Genomic DNA, 16,036 nt, shown 5'->3' with positions numbered 1-16,036 from the left:
TAATGTAACCCATATTAAAGCCAAAAGTAAAACATATATATGGTATTACATATAGTGTTAATTCAAAATATAAAAATGTAGTGGGTACAAAATGAATTTATTATTAATTTAATGATAAATTCTTTTTCTACACACTATATTTTTATATTATATGTATATTAAAATATAAATATATATTAAAAATAAATTAAATTATATATATTTATAAATAAATATCTTAATAATTAATTTTAATATACAAATAACGTTACAAGAGGATCAAACTTTTTAGGCATCCCTTTTTGCTTTTGCTTCCCTTTCTTTTACATTTTTTAAATTGTAGTATTAACTGGCATAACACATTAAAAAAAAAAAAAAAAAACAAGACCGAGGTATCTGCCTCAACAATCTCCTAATCTTTTTCCCTTTCCATAAATAAATGAATAATAAGATGCAAAGTGATGGACACAAGGGAGAGAAAGAGATAGGAGAGAGAGAGTTTGTGTCATGTTAAATGGCATTAGACCTGTCAGGACCAAAAAAAATAAAATAAAATAAAATAAAACCATTTCATAACCACCTTCTTCTAACTCACCTTCCTCTGAGTTCCTCCCCCCCCCCCCCCCCTCTCAGAAAGAAAAAAACGAGAAATGTACCTTTGATCTCACTTTCATGGTTCTTAGTGCTCATGATTCCTTCACACAATCCAAAAAACAAGAAAGACCCATAATTTGCTTCACAAAAAAGTTCAGATCTTTGTGCCTTCTCACACAAAATTTTCATCATTAACAGTATGAGGGACATAGTATCTTGTTTCAGTGAAAACGCAGTGAATGTGTCTAATTACACTTCATGTTCTTCAAGCTACGCATCAATCAACAACCCTTGCATCATTAACCAAACAACACTTTCTTCTTCATCACCTTCAATCCAAAACTCAGTTTCCAGTGTCTACAAATTAGTCCTCTCCACCTTGAAGCAGCTCTTGTTCACTGTCACATGGTGCAGAAGCCACTCCAACCAAGGACTCACCATAAGCTTCGGTAATCATCTATTCATACACATACAAATTCAGTGTTTTTTTTTTTCATTTAGTAATTATATTTGTATTTGTGTAACATAGGTAATAATGAGGTTCATGACCCTTCATCAGCACCACCAACGTTTAGGCTCAACACAAATTCAAGGTTCTTTAGGAAGAAGAAAGGAAGCAAATTGATTGAGTTATGTGATGAATCATCATCAAAGATTGAAGTGTTTTGGGACCTGTCAACTGCAAGATATGAATCTGGGCCTGAACCAGTTGAAGGTTTCTATTTGGTGATCGTTGTTGACTCAGAAGTAGGCCTAGTCCTCGGCGGCGATGCGGCGGAGGAATTCACCTCAAAGAAGCTCAAATCGAACTCCATGGTAACAAAAACATCGCTGCTATCAAGGAGAGAGCATTGTTCAGGGACAACACAGTACACAACAAAGGCTCAATTCTGTGAAACTGGAACATTTCATGATGTGTTGATAAGGTGCACCATGGAGAATGAAGAAGGGGTGCACAGTAAGAACCATCACCACCACCACCCTCACCCTCACCCTGTTCTCTCTGTTTGCATTGATAAGAAGACAGTGATCCGCGTGAAGAGGCTTCAGTGGAATTTCAGAGGGAACCAAACAATTTTTGTTGATGGGTTGCTTGTGGATTTGCTTTGGGATGTTCATGATTGGTTCTTCAATCCAAATGCAAATGCAGGTTCTGGTTATGCAGTGTTTATGTTCAGAACAAGAAGTGGCTTAGATAGCAGGTTGTGGTTAGAAGAGAAGACACCACACAAAGATAAAGACAGAATTGAATTCTCCTTGTTGATCTATGCCTGTAAGACCTCATAAGCTAAGGCAAAACACTAAATTATTTCTTCATCCTAATTAGAACTTCTTTTTTTTGTTTCTTTTCATTTTTGTTAGTCGGATCCTATTATCAGAAATTCGACTAATGCAATTCAAAAATTGGAGTAGTCACTTTTTAGTACAGGTTTTTAATTTGAAATCTCATCACTTGACTTACCCGGTGATGTTGGATTTTTTGTTAATTTTTATCAAGTTCTTCTTAGTTCTTAGTGAGTTGTTTGAAAAGGAAAAAGAGGAACTTGCTTTAACTCTAGTTTTGCCTTTCAATCTTAAAAGGGTACACAGTCATTAATGTTTTCATGGGAAAGAGGAAGACAACAGTTTTAAGAGTTACAGAAAATTTAGTTAGTGTTTATGACAACAGAACTCAGAACAGTTAGCTATTATTCTGCAGTAAACTTCTGTTTGTCTAAATTTGTTTTCCCTTGTTGGGACATGTGAGATAATGATTCCCTTGAATGTTGCAAGATATTAGAGTTCTGTCATTGGAGAAAAATGTCCAAATTCTTAATATTATTTTACTTTTTTTACCTCTCTTTCTAAGAAAAAGAGAATGCATAATGTAGATTTATTTGGGGATCATGACATGATGAATCTATGAAGATTTGTCAAAAAATTTAAAAACACCATGATGAACAATATCTTGACCATGTAGTTTGCAATTTTGTTTGTAATTATCTGTAATGTTCACCTTAAAAAGATAGAGTGATTTTTTAATTTTTTTTCTTTTTTAAATAATTACTGTCCACTAAAGAAGGCAAGTACAAGACAGGGTATAAATTATAATGCATTGTCATTGGCTTGTGATAGGCATAGCAAATAGCATATATAGTTTAAGTACCATAATTGAAGGCCATCCATAAGGTAAATTAGAGGGCCTTTACGCTTACCATGATATGATATGAATAAACTTAGAAGCAAAAACAATAAGCTAAGGTTTGGTCTTTTTGGGGGGTGTCATTTTCACATTGAGATCATTGAAACGAAACTCCAACAAATTAAAATAATAGTCTTGTCTTTAGTGGCGTGGTGGAACCTTTGATTACTTATGAATTATGATGGCCCTATTCCTTTGTCCTCAGATACCTTGACATCTGTTTATGACTCTCCGGTCCCTCCAATTCTCTTCTCAATCTCAATTATTACTACTCACTTTTTGTGCTGACATGGTAAAATACGGGTAAATTAACCATTATGCACCTTAAAATAAAACACTTAATTTAACTAAATTGGATTGGTTCATCGATTAGTTTACTAGTTCGCTTAATCATGTGTCGGAATTCGAATCCTGTTTTGTACATGCAACAGACCATTGCTAACAACAAAATTTTAAATAGAGTTTCAATCTGCAACGGATTAGTCCTTAATCTGTCAAATTGGGAGATACCGTAAAAAAACCAATAAAACACTTAGATGAGTGCATATATAGTATTTCTCGCCTAAGAGAATGCTTCCATTATGCTTTGTAATTACAAGTTAGGAACTATATATAGAATGCAAGTAATAATGAAAATGCCAGAAATTAAACAAGTCTTGCATCTTAGTGCATATTTCTTTACTATTTATGTTTTGGTTGGTGGATGTTTGTTTCCGTGAGTTGAGAAAATTTTTTATATGTTCTTAAGAAGAGCGTGCACGCTAATTAAGTTGGGTGAATCATTTTGATAATTTTGATTGTATAGGTAAAGTAGTGAAGCATGCACATTGCATCATTATTAGTGTTTGAATGTTGATTTTTTAGCTACTCCACTAGACTTAGAAGAAAATCTATTTAAGTTAGGTTTGTTATCACCTTTAAGTTGAAAAGGATCCGCAATATTACTCAAATCACGTGGCTCTATGATTTACAATTAAAATAATTTCCTTTTTCTTAGCCTGGGCCTAATTATGGATATAGTATCTCAATAAAAATAATGAAGGAAGTAAATCCAGCAAGTTTTGCGAGTTATTTGATTTTGAAGTAGTTGGTATTTGAATTTGAACTCGTATGACATGACAAAAACATGATAAAGTTTAACAGTGACGTGCATACAATCATTTGGATTGACTTGAATCATGTTTCACGTTGTCTTTTCTTATCAATTCGTCAAAATCATAGGTGCCAATTAATGTTGATTAACTATACTCAAGTCTTGCTTTAATTTTAAATTAGGGGAATATATTTCTTAAATGATATATATGAAATCAATGAATGTTGTATGATTGAAAACTTAATTTGACATTGTTTTTTAATGCGATGGATTATGGAAATTATGGGAAGAAGAAGCAGCAGCAAAAGCATTTGTGAGAGAGTACGGAAGAGGATGAATGCGTGCGTGGCTGTGTATCTGTGTTCCAGCTCAAATTAGATGGCATGTGAAGGTGATGTGAGATTTTCAGTCTATTAATGATGCCAATAATAGAGCATGGACTGTGTCTTACTATCTATATATATCTTTCATTTTCACATTTCATTTTTATCTTTTCTTATTTTTCTCTCACGGTCACATAGCTCTTAACCCCAAAACTCAAGAACTAATTCATCGCAAATGAGAATTTCATTTAAGAGTTTGTCATTTATCTATAGATTATTGTATCATTTAATTCGACAAGTTAAAAACTAATCCATCACGATACTAAGCTTTATTTAAGGTTTTACTGCTGGCCAATGGGTTGCTGCATGCACAAGGCGGAATTCGAACCCCGATACTTACTTAAGCGAACTAGTGAGCTAACCACTAGACAAACCCAATTTAGTTAAACTTTTGACTAGGGGTGTGCATGGGTCGGGTGAAACCGAGTTTGATGTGACCCAGACCCGACCTAAAATATGTATCGGGCCCATTTTGAGACCCGAACCCGACCCTAGACCCGATGAAACCTATACCCTTTCGGGCCATAACTATACTGGATGAAAACCGGACCGTTAACATTATATTACCTTGATACCTTCTTGTAAGTTAACATGTAAAAATATCCAAATTTCCAAGACTCAAACCATTATTTGACATGGTAAAATTCACTTAGAAAAATATAACAAGAACCAACTCTTCTCTAAAATTAAAGAATAACCATAATAAATACTAATATTGCATAATAACATCAAATATTTGAATCAATACAAATAACACAATATTATGCATTAGTCTAAAGTCTTGTGCATTTTAAATATAAAACATTAACTTGTAGTCTTATATATAATGACTAATAACACAAAATATTAAGGTTTATAATACTTAAATTCCACATAATAATAGCCATCATCCATCACTAATAATACAAAATATTTATTGTGTATGGTGACCGGGCCACCGGGCCGATTTCGAGTGACCCGAACTATGATCCGAACTCGACCCGAAATAATGACCGGGTCTATTTTTGAGACCCTTACCCGACCCTAGACCCGATAAAATCACACCAAATTAGCCTCTAAAGTGATCGGGACCGGACCGGGTCTTCGGGTCGGACCAGGCCATGCTCACCCCTACTTTTGACATTTATTTAGATGGACAAATAAGCTTACCACTCAATCAACCTAATTTTATTTTTATTGGCTAATATAACACACTCTTGCTTTTGCTTGGGCCAAATAGGGATATGAAAAAACAAAAAAGAGTGATGGGTCCATGACTCCATGGGGGTAATGGATCAAAGCCCAAGCCCCAAGCAACTTATGATGTGATATGAATGCTTTAATGCAAAATGTTGACCAAGGGATATTCAATGATGTTTCTCATGGTACGATGCACATTTCATTCAAACTTCAAAGTGTTGTTGAAGCTACTTACAACTTACAAGGACCTTTAATGACCACCACATGCTTGTTGAAATGAATGAACATCTTTTTAAACCAAACATAGTGGAAGCACCTTCAAGGCTTGGTCACTTTTTCCTTGCAAGATGCAACAACTCTATCAGAGATGCTGCGGCAGCAAGAGACACTGCTAATAAAGGATTACAAGTAACAATTTGATCCCCTTTTTTCCCGGTACTTGTCATTTACACTGAATAACTCTGTCCTTGCTGCATTTATGTAAAGGATAGGCTTACTTCAAAGATTACATGTGTGTGAATTTAGTTATCGAAAAATCAATGTTTCAATTAGATAATGGCATCATTTATGCCACGTATTATCGTCTAACTGAAAAAAGGATCAATATGATGCATGATGAAGAGAGGAAGTGGCACTGGAGCTGTTATTATGGTTTTAAACTGCAGTTGCAGGTAATAGAAGCCCTCCTAGTCACCCTTAAATTCTGTTATGTACTAGTTACATTCAATAGATGAGATTAAAGTATGATATAGCAAATAATTATATACGAACAGAGCACTCCAACCTAACTACCTGAGTACTCCCTAGTCCCTACTCACTCCTTACTAAACCATAAGAAGAAAGCTACTAAACCAATGAGAGAAAGCTAACTAGCAAAGCCAAATAAACGGTACCAGTAAATGTTATGGATCCAACCTCAGATATGACCTTGTCTTCTGCAAAATCATATAGCACCAATAAATGAATCAAAATTAAGAATATTTGGACATGGGAAAGATCATTCAAGGTAGGACTTACTGCATTCTTTTGCATGGCATAAACAATTCAACCCGGCACCGCAGGTGTCATTAGGCTTTTGGCACCCCTTACAAATATCTGGCACATGAGTGTTGAAAGATATCCTTGCTCCAAACTTCAATTCTCCATGATCTTCACCATGTGAAGAACTTTTATGTGCCCAGGTATAATGGGAGCAGTTCAAATTTCGAGGATGAAAACCCAGACCCACTTTCTTAAGGTCTTCAATAACTAAGCATGAATAAGGACTTTTCTCATGCTCTTCAGCACCTCCACATTTATATATGTGTGTGCAGTTTTTCAAGAGTGGCAAAAAGGGGTATCTTGTGATTGAACAGTTGAAGAGAATAAGTGAGTTAGGTTCTGGTGGAGAAGGTAAACCTGCTGTGACAGCCAGAGGAGAAAGATATTGGATAGAAGAAGTACAAGTTGAGTGAGAGATAGTTAGTAAGCTACCATTTAAATCAACTGAAGAAACTTGGAAAAGGCCAAGGGAAGTTTTGAAGTAGAGGTTCTGAGATCTGCACAAGGTGATGCTACTTAATATTGAAGGATTGGGATTCAAGAAAGGTGTTTGAGCTCTTCTGATATTACCACAGTAGTAGTCTTTCTGATCATGGTTGGCTATAGAAGAACCTAACATGACACTGCATAATACTAGAAAACAACGAAGAAGGTGTAGTTCCTTGGATGCCTTCATGTTCATGTTCATGTAAAAATTGTTTTCTTGATTCTTATGAAATTATGTAGTGTTGAGTTCTTTCTAGATAGGTAGGCATAAAGTTTAGAACTAGAGAAGCTCTGATATCATGTTTTGGATTATAGTGTACAAAATTTCTTGTAAAATAATAAAAAAAGCTACTTAATTTTCTTGGCCTTCACTAATCATGCTCTAATACCTAAAAGCATACTCAAAATACAATCTAATCATAATTTTTGTCTTCTTTTGCGGCAAATCAAAACACTGAACTCCCAATTTGCTACTTCCAAATTGCTTTCCAAGTGGCAGAATGGTTTGGTTTAATGGCTTTGCTTTTCCTTCTTTTGTTTGTACCAGAAATAAAGGTTACACTGCTTTGGTATATCTTTGGCCAACAAAGTTAAATTCTTTTTTCTTTGTTATTTGCCATTCCTTGACATGAAGTGGAACTTTTGAGGTCATATCCTTCATAAAGTAGTGTTAATTATTTCAAATCAGGTCATGCATGATTCAATTTCTTTAACCATTGATAATCATTTCTTGCCTTCCTAGAGTTGCTTTTATGTTTAGGCTTTTTTAGCCACCCCACAGTGAATGATTGTCCTGACTAAAAATTGTTATGGTATTCTCTTTTAATTTATCAGCAATGATTTAGATACTTAAATGGTCATACGATAATTGCAGTTCAATTAACACTATTTTGAATTGCAATCATTCAACATCTATGCAGAATGTCATTTTTTTAATAATTATCTAGTCAAGAACTGAAAAGTGGAAGATGCAATTTGAGGCCTCCTCTCCCTAGAAAAATAAAAAGAGAATTAGTTCTAAAGTAAGAGACTGTTTTTACTTTTTACTAGTTTCTCTGTTACAATAATATGTTTGTGTGTGTGTGACTGATTTACTTTTTATCATGGACAATGGAGGCCTAGAAAAAGTGCTGGAACAACATCAGAAGGTAGTGGAAACTGGAAGAGAATCATTGTTATTATCAAGTACTAACTCCTTCAAATTTACCATCAAGTTAAAACAGAAGGGAAATGAAAAAAGAGCTTATCATTAAGCATACACTTCCAAGGCTGAGACTCTAAAAACTGCTTGAAAAACCTTCATTCTTGAGGATCATATCATATGCTTATGCTTTGACAATGGTAGGTGGGAAATCCAGCACTAAAATATTCTCAACAGCAGGTGAGAATAATTTGGAAAACTCAACATGATTTGGGTGACTCTGAAATGCATCAAACTCCTCTTTCCCATTGAAAGTCATCAAGAAAGCATGAGTGAAGCCTTGTCTCAGAAAATCAGGTCCTCCAATATCTTTTCCCCTATTAAGACAAACACAAATTACATGAGAATTCTATGTCCAAAACGCAAAACAAAAATTTATAGGAATTCTATGCTCTCTATGATGCCCAAAGGATTATACATAGGCATCATAAAAATCTTCAGAAAAAGTAAAAACCATACCATTGGAAGGACTTAACATGCTCAATTCCTGAGACCATTTTCACCAACCCTTCAGTGAGTTCTTCAACTGCTACACCATCCTTGAACTTCACAACAACATAGTGATTGAATCCCCCCATCATGTCTCTGCAACACCACACCTATGAAGCAAAACCAGTCACAAGTAGCCAAATATATAGATATGCAAAAAAAGGATTATTTCTTTTGGTACCTTTGTCCTTTTTCCATATTCAAATCCCATGATGTAATAACTAAGTTTTATAAGTCTTGATATAAAATATCAAAGTTAGTTAATAAGATATGCAGCTAATATTTTATCACAATTTGGTCGTCAACCATCACAGTTCCAAATTTTTGTCCAGTGTCAGATTCTAGTGACTCATTTCACCATTTTCTTTGTATCAATCAATGAACATAAAATCTTTTAGGAGACAACATCTCCTACTGAATTCATATATGTTTATAGACCCACCATTTGAGCAATTTCTTCTGCCAATCACACAGTAAAATTTGTCATGCTTCAATCCTTTGCACACGAATATGGCAGTGACCCTTCGATGTCTTTTTCCCATATCTATCAAGTTTCGAGACATACACAGAACATTATGATAATATAAAGCCAAAGCCTATTGCTTCATATACTAGCTTTCTTCTCTATTTGCTTGCATGAGGAAATTATTGGACTTGTAATATATATTGATGATGACATGAGAAACGGGAAGTCGAAAAAAAAAAGATTATATTAATTAAAATGTGCATTTTTCTTATTTATTATACAATGAGATGAGATAAGCATAATGTCATGGAAATAATAATTTGAATTCTCCATCCATCACATGATGTAACGTACTTAACTACTTATATTATTTAACGAAGAATATAAGTATTTAAAAACATAAAAACTTGGCCTCACCAGCTACAACCTACAAGGGTCTTTGTCAGGTGAATATGTTAAACTATAATGATGTCTGAGTTATCTTCATATATTATCTATTATTATAACAACTACCAGAATAAGTCCTGCACAATGCGAGGAAAGTAAAATATATACAATACTGTAATGATTGAGAATTTTCAAAAACTACAAGTCAAAATAAAAAGATAGTGCATGATTTAAATATATAAATTAAAAGAGTTAATTACTTTAAGCTTTAAAACAGCTTTACTTAGACATCAGTTCAAAAAGAAAAAGAAGAAATGAAATATAGCTTTAGAGTTTAGACAACTTTCATTTTTAACCAACAAAGCAGCTAAGTAAATTAAAGGAGTATACAAAGCTTGAAGCCTTCAACCAACCATGTATTAATGATCAACCATTTTTTTATTTCTCATAATTTTCTTCAGAAAAGTTGCCTAGCTACTAAGTAATTAAGTCCCGTTTCCAATATCGGTATTGAATAACTAATGATTGTTTTAAGATAATGAAACTGGTAATAATAATATGTCTTAATCAGTAACTATTTGTGATGTATAATATATATTGAGCAAAAAGACATTTATGACCATGCATTATTTGTGCTGACTGCTGACGGAGCTAGAATTAAAGTAATTAAATTAGAAAAAGTATAGGTAAACAATGAAAATATTAAACAATGTGAATAATTAATATATCAGATGTTCAATTTATTACGTGTGCGGATGGTTATTCTAATATTAAGATTTAAGTGAGTAATTTAAAGTATAGTATATTTTACTTGAATTGGACTAATTTTAAAGTCTATTTATGTTGTTCAAAAAAAATCATTGGTTACGTAACATAACCTATTAAATTAACCTTAGAGCGTACAGAATAACCAACCCTAAGCAAACAAGCAATAACCAATAGCCCCCTTTAAATTCATTTCCAATGAGTTTAGCTATTATAATTTTACTAAATTTGTAATTAGATCTCTATTATTTTTAATTAAATTTTTATATTAATTTTAATTTTGTAACTAATTTTTTTATATAAAAAATGTTAATTTATTTCTTCTAAAAAATATATGATGAAAGATTTCATTAGAATTTTAATTGTGATATATCTTCGATTAACGGATTAATATTCAATTAATTCCAATATTTTTTATATTAAAAATAATTTAATTACAAAATTAAAAATAATGTAAAAATTTAACTAAAAAAAATATTGTAAAAATTTAATTATAAATTTAATAAAAATATAAACACTAACATAATAATTAAACTTATATAATGCATATGGCATGTGATGTACCTACTAGAAATTTAAAATCCCCAAATATATCAGCAATAAGAATAATAATTGATGTAGCAAATGGTAAGCAATTTAGTATGTCCAGAGATTGAAGTGTATTTGAGAAGAAGCAGTGTGATGTTCATGTTGATGATCCCAATCCATTGCCCTAATCATAGATGGAGGGGTTATAAGCAAACCCTCAGCCATGCTATCCAAAAAATCATGTCACGTCATAGATGGAGGGGTTATGAGCATTCATTATAATTCTGAATTATTTAAAGAGTTTAATTATAATCATGTCATGCATGATTGTCTGTCTATAAAATTCTTTCATACTAATAGTACATGACAATTAATCTCATTTTTAAATATCAATTTGATACGAGGACAAAATCCGTTTATGTAGAATTAGAATCTGTTTTCTCTTGTTATTTGTAACCTATTTTTGTTGCTACTTGATCAACTCATAAGGTTGATTATTTTCCAATGAGTTTGTTTCAATTTTTTACATTTCATAGTTAATATTATATGTTTGATATAGAAATTTTTTTCAAAAAATATTAATAAAAAAATTTTCATTATAAATCTAAAAAGAATTAAGAAGAAATCAGAAAATAACCTATGGAGCACGCATGAGTATGAAAGAGAAATACCATACAGATTGTAAAATGAATTTGAGTAATTTGAGTAATTTATATAAAAAGATTTTGTATAAATATTTAATTATGTAATAAAAAAAACAACTTATTTCGTAAATAGTACAACTTTATAAGGAGAATAAGTGCATTGTTCATAATAATTCGAGTTCACAAGAAGGTGCTGAAAGACTGGTACAGTGGTACCCTCAATAGTCAATATTTCAAACATACACGTGCTGCTTATCATTTTGTTTATGAAAACAATGAAATGATATAGTAAACAAAAACCACACATCTCAATATCTCATTCGTAGGATATTATGAACGAAATCAATGAGAGACTTACGTGTATTTTCTTTTGGATTTTTATGATGGTCTTGACAAATGAAACAAAAAGAAATATACTGAAATACTATTAGTCATTCAGTGGCAATATTACTGTGAATATGTTTCAAAACTGGAGCAGGTTGCAAATTACAATACATAAAACTATTTGCATTCATAGTAATCAAACATTTTGTCCAAGGTACCAAGACTTTTGTGCCTTGCTCTTGAGACTAGAAATACGTTTCCTGTGGCCACGACCCTTTTTGTGTTGTTCCCATTCATGTAATCCTCTTAGCACCCTGTCTCCACAGGCCTGCCAAAAAGCAAGTACATCATCAAGAAGCAAATTTTTATGAACCACAAAAATTCTATATTGCAAGCAGCACTTGCAAGTGCTTCAAAAGTGACGCATTGCACGTCACTAGTTACATGTTTAACTTATACTGCAATACTTTCGGCATCCAAACATGGATTTTCTGGTAGCTTAATAGTTTAAAACCAACTGTTTCCCCAAAAAGCTTTTCTGTAAGTAAATGTTTGAAATTTGTGGTATACACCAAGAATACAGAAGCAACATAGAACTGAAATATAAAAAGTAAGCAAAGAATGCAGTTTTCAAGAAATTAAAATTAAAAATTGCTAGCCGGATTCTAAAAAGCATAACAGACCTTGCATATGTATTGAGTCCAGAGGTCCCTTTGATTAATTTTCACGTTGGTGTCATTTGACATGCCACAAGTGGATGACAAGCTTCCATTCTCACACAAGAAGGAACTAACTACCTTTGTAGCTGACTCAACCACTTGGTCAGACCATACATCCTCTGATTTGCCTAAACAAAAAGTGACCTAATCAATACTTTAAAATGTTATTTTATGGCAATAAACAAAGAAAAGATAGAGGGAATATTATTAACGCAGCATACTTGATATTGACTCTGTGGAATCAACAAAATGTATGTTCCAACCAAATAGTGTTTGCAGCCTATTGAGCATCCTCTTCTGCAATGATCATAGCTGCTTTATCAATCTCAGGCTTCAAAATTCAATTTTCTTTTAATTCCAGTCATATCAATGTAGAAAGGCAAAGACAAATGTCACATACGAAACATTTGAAATTTGATCCATTATATCAATTTATCTTGAATGAACATTGTTTCTGGCCACAATATGCATTAAATTTAGATGGAACCAAGTACCAACAAGAAAGAAAAATCAACAGCAGCTTTTTGGAACTGCTAAAGCCTTTTAAACACAACCAAATCTTGATATTTTACAAACTTATGCCATGTGAAACAAATCAGAAAAAATCAAACTTTTATATAAGAATCCACTCAAGTATCATGGGGTAATTTTGAATTGCATGGAGTGGGATAAATCAGAAAAATGACCTTTGTTTCCTTACTAGGCCTATATATATATATATATTCCTGTCAAGAATGCTTGTTTAAGTAAGTCACAGAAAAAATAATAATATATATTTACCTGTCGTCGAACAAGTCTCCGGGTATTAACCTTCACTTTTTCTATTGCTTCTTCTAAAAGAATTATGGTATTAGTATCAGAGGAAGATTTCAACCACTCCATCAGGTTACCATCAAACAATTTCAAACCCTTTTCTATTCTGGAACCGTTTAACAGTTCCTTCTCTCTTTTATAGATGTCTTCAACAAGGCAACTTCTAAGAAGTGGCTCAAATTCTCGGACACCAATGGCTTGCCGCAATCCTCTAGTATAATCTGCATTCACGTTGTAAACATCATAGACTTCATTGAGTAATCCAGCATCCAACATACAGTCTACCCTCTGCTCAACATATTTGTCCAGCACAGGGAGAGATGCATCCACACATATAAAACAGCAATCATATCTTAAGTTATCAACTTGACCCCACTTCTGCCCTGCCACAAGCAATACTGATATTATTTACAAGAAAACAATGAAAGAATAAAAATATGTATTGCAACAAAAACCATCACCAATTAAGTGTCCTTTTTCCACTTCATGTCTAACACCAGCTGACGAGTAGAAATAGAACAAAAAGGTATGATATGAGAGAGGGGTGACTATGGAAGTGTTGGGTAATCAACCAAGATGACTATAAATCGAGAAACGACATTATATGTCATAATAACATAGACGAAGTAAAGGATATATGAATTTGCAATCAACCAATGAGTGTCAAAGAAGATGACAAACCTCTGCTGCTTTTCCTTGGAATACTTTGCTAGGAACAACACCAGTACGTGAATACAAATTAATATATTGATTGATCTGAAACCACCAAATAAACATAGTGTAGCAGTGTTATGAGCAGTGAGGCAATCAATAAGAATTTATGAAGTTAAAAAATGTACTGAACAGGAATTTTCAAGGATTGCATACAAAACATAAAATAACATGGAAAAGTTGAATGTGTAACCGCACTGTAAAAATAAACTGGCCCACATGCACTGATATTACAATCCAACCTTTCTATGGTTATTTGGATGGATTCTATTTGCGGCAACTGGATCGATCTCTTTAAGCAGGTCATAACCATTACTTGAATTGTCATTATTGGCGGGGAAACTCGTATCAGACCATGTGGCACCTGAAAAATTACAGATATAGTATCCTAAGAAAATATGGAACTGAATGGGAAAAGAAAAAAGAAAATATTTTAGGACACTGAATGTCAAAATACCAGATGGATCATCAGAACAGCCTTCGTTCATATCATCTGCCAAATCGTCTAGGAGAAATGGACTCACAAGAGCCTGAAGAATATACCAGACAAGAGTGTAAAAATATGATACAAAATGTGGAACTCGCTAACTTGAATACACAAGCATTAGTGGAATATAATTTATTTTTCCTACTCAACTCTAATTGATAATTTCAAACTTACTATCTTGCCAAAGCAATGAGCTGGTAAATTTAGACAACAATGGTCGCATACTTAGATAATCATAATAAAATATGCAATATGCACAACATGATACATAAAGATACAAATACAATCATGTAATGACAAACCTGGATATAGTAATTTGTACCCCCAACTATCACAGGCAAGTGATTGCGAGCTAGTATTTCATCTATGATCTGAAAATTAATTAAAAAATGCATGAATATTCATTCTTCACTTCAGAGTCAGCTTAGAAACAGTTACAAACAACAGCGAAAACTTACCGGAATAGCAGAATCCCTAAACACTTTAGCTGTAAATTCAACGTTTGGATTTACGGTACCTAAGAGATGGTGCGGCACCCCTAAAACAAAACAGAAAAGAGAAGGAAGTTTCAGGAGAGAGAGAGAGAGAGAGAGAGAGAGAGAGAGAGAGAGTATGGGAGGACCTTTGTGTTGGGAGAGAGGGAGCTTGTTGGTGAGGACGTCGAGACCACAGTAGACTTGCATGGAGTCGGCGTTGATGACTTCAATGGGAAAGTGTGAAGCGAGATCGACGGCGAGCTTGGACTTGCCGGAGGCGGTGGGGCCCGTAATAACAACCACCTTGGGCTTCTTTGTTCCGCCATCGATAGGGTTTGAAGTTTCACTGTCTCTGTTATTCATCGATCGTAATTCGTAACCTCACAAGTAACAACCCTTTCGCCCCTCAAACTTCAAAATTCGTGGCTCACCACTTGCTTCATTCATTCTTTCAACTCAAGTTTCAAGCACCTCCTATGTTTTTTTTTACTTTGCTTCCTACTTTATTTTATCATCACCAAACAAAAAAGCCCAAAATGTTGAAGCCCAATAAACTCGTTAACTTTACCCAATATATGTACCAACTCAATTGAATTGGGCTTATGCATAAATCAGTGGCACTTAATCTAACCCCTTTTTGTTTTTAAGATTAGTTAAGATAACAAATTTTTTAACTTGGTGTAGCAGTTAATTCACCAATCTACTTAAACAAGCGTCAACTTAATATAAGATATACTCTTATCCAACCAAAAAAGCATAGCAGAATGTCCTAAAACTAAATTAGTTTCGCTACTGCTTGGATAACTTCAAATGTAATCTTGGCAGAATTTCTAAAGTATAAACAAAGATAAAATGAACTTTGTAAATGGTGTCCTCTAAAGAGTTCAATTGTTTTCCAAACTTGTATTTTACAGCTAATCCTTCGACTTGTCCATGTTGAAAAGAATGTTTGAACATTGGAAAGTAGTATGTTTCTTTCTCAAAGATGGTTTGTTAACTGCAGGGGAAATACTTTTTTAAACATTCAAAGTATTATATTCCATTTTGACATTTATTCCATTATTCTTAAATTTTGGTATAAACCCTGTT

The 16,036-nt window shown here is 33.3% G+C and overlaps 3 protein-coding genes across 6 annotated transcripts; 1 reads left to right on the top strand and 2 right to left on the bottom strand.

Annotated features, from left to right (window-relative positions):
* Positions 1–278: 278 nt before the first annotated feature.
* LOC112784844 (uncharacterized) lies at positions 279–2,374 on the top strand. The gene is made up of 2 exons (XM_025828177.3): positions 279–1,022; positions 1,103–2,374. The coding sequence occupies exons 1-2, from the start codon at positions 773–775 to the stop codon at positions 1,858–1,860; spliced, it is 1,008 nt and encodes a 335-aa protein (XP_025683962.1). The 5' UTR covers positions 279–772; the 3' UTR covers positions 1,861–2,374.
* A 2,691-nt stretch (positions 2,375–5,065) lies between these two features.
* On the bottom strand, positions 5,066–9,053 carry LOC112784828 (stress-response A/B barrel domain-containing protein At5g22580). Of its 3 annotated transcripts, none has more exons than XM_072232175.1 (4): positions 6,884–7,686; positions 6,428–6,811; positions 6,304–6,345; positions 5,066–5,880 (listed from the first exon to the last, which is right to left on the bottom strand). In XM_072232175.1, exons 1-4 carry the CDS (start codon positions 7,137–7,139, stop codon positions 5,813–5,815), a joined length of 750 nt encoding a protein of 249 aa, XP_072088276.1. In that variant the 5' UTR covers positions 7,140–7,686; the 3' UTR covers positions 5,066–5,812. The 3 variants fall into 3 exon arrangements, with proteins under 3 accessions (XP_072088276.1, XP_072088275.1, XP_025683945.1); XM_025828160.3 differs by lacking the exon at positions 5,066–5,880 and adding exons at positions 8,598–8,737; positions 8,809–9,053 and having other exon boundaries at positions 6,029–6,345; positions 6,428–8,455; XM_072232174.1 differs by having other exon boundaries at positions 6,428–7,678.
* A 2,761-nt stretch (positions 9,054–11,814) lies between these two features.
* Positions 11,815–15,408, bottom strand: LOC112784811 (tRNA dimethylallyltransferase 2). 2 transcript variants are annotated; one of them, XR_003194064.3, is made up of 10 exons: positions 15,094–15,408; positions 14,930–15,009; positions 14,774–14,842; positions 14,442–14,514; positions 14,227–14,348; positions 13,955–14,029; positions 13,241–13,651; positions 12,682–12,757; positions 12,425–12,604; positions 11,815–12,069 (listed from the first exon to the last, which is right to left on the bottom strand). XR_003194064.3 is itself a non-coding variant. In XM_025828144.2 (10 exons), exons 1-10 carry the CDS (start codon positions 15,308–15,310, stop codon positions 11,938–11,940), a joined length of 1,419 nt encoding a protein of 472 aa, XP_025683929.1. In that variant the 5' UTR covers positions 15,311–15,391; the 3' UTR covers positions 11,815–11,937. The 2 variants fall into 2 exon arrangements, 1 of the variants encoding a protein (XP_025683929.1); XM_025828144.2 differs by having other exon boundaries at positions 12,425–12,588; positions 15,094–15,391.
* Between the last annotated feature and the right edge of the window lie 628 nt (positions 15,409–16,036).

The sequence above is a fragment of the Arachis hypogaea genome, chromosome 3 (assembly GCF_003086295.3).
Source record: "Arachis hypogaea cultivar Tifrunner chromosome 3, arahy.Tifrunner.gnm2.J5K5, whole genome shotgun sequence".
NCBI lineage: Eukaryota > Viridiplantae > Streptophyta > Magnoliopsida > Fabales > Fabaceae > Arachis > Arachis hypogaea.
Note: the sequence above shows the minus strand (reverse complement) of the source record. Positions and strands in the feature narration are given on the sequence as shown.

Coding starts and splice junctions, on each gene's coding strand:
- LOC112784844 (XM_025828177.3), top strand. CDS start 773: ATGAGGGACATAGTATCTTGTTTCAGTGAAAACGCAGTGAATGTGTCT. Junction 1,023..1,102: donor AGGACTCACCATAAGCTTCG/GTAATCATCTAT, acceptor TGTGTAACATAG/GTAATAATGAGGTTCATGAC.
- LOC112784828 (XM_072232174.1), bottom strand. CDS start 7,139: ATGAACATGAACATGAAGGCATCCAAGGAACTACACCTTCTTCGTTGT. Junction 6,346..6,427: donor ATGCCATGCAAAAGAATGCA/GTAAGTCCTACC, acceptor ATGATTTTGCAG/AAGACAAGGTCATATCTGAG. Junction 5,881..6,303: donor TGGATCCATAACATTTACTG/GTACCGTTTATT, acceptor ACATAAATGCAG/CAAGGACAGAGTTATTCAGT.
- LOC112784811 (XM_025828144.2), bottom strand. CDS start 15,310: ATGAATAACAGAGACAGTGAAACTTCAAACCCTATCGATGGCGGAACA. Junction 14,349..14,441: donor CTGTTCTGATGATCCATCTG/GTATTTTGACAT, acceptor GTAATTTTTCAG/GTGCCACATGGTCTGATACG. Junction 12,070..12,424: donor GGACTCAATACATATGCAAG/GTCTGTTATGCT, acceptor GCTTTTTGGCAG/GCCTGTGGAGACAGGGTGCT.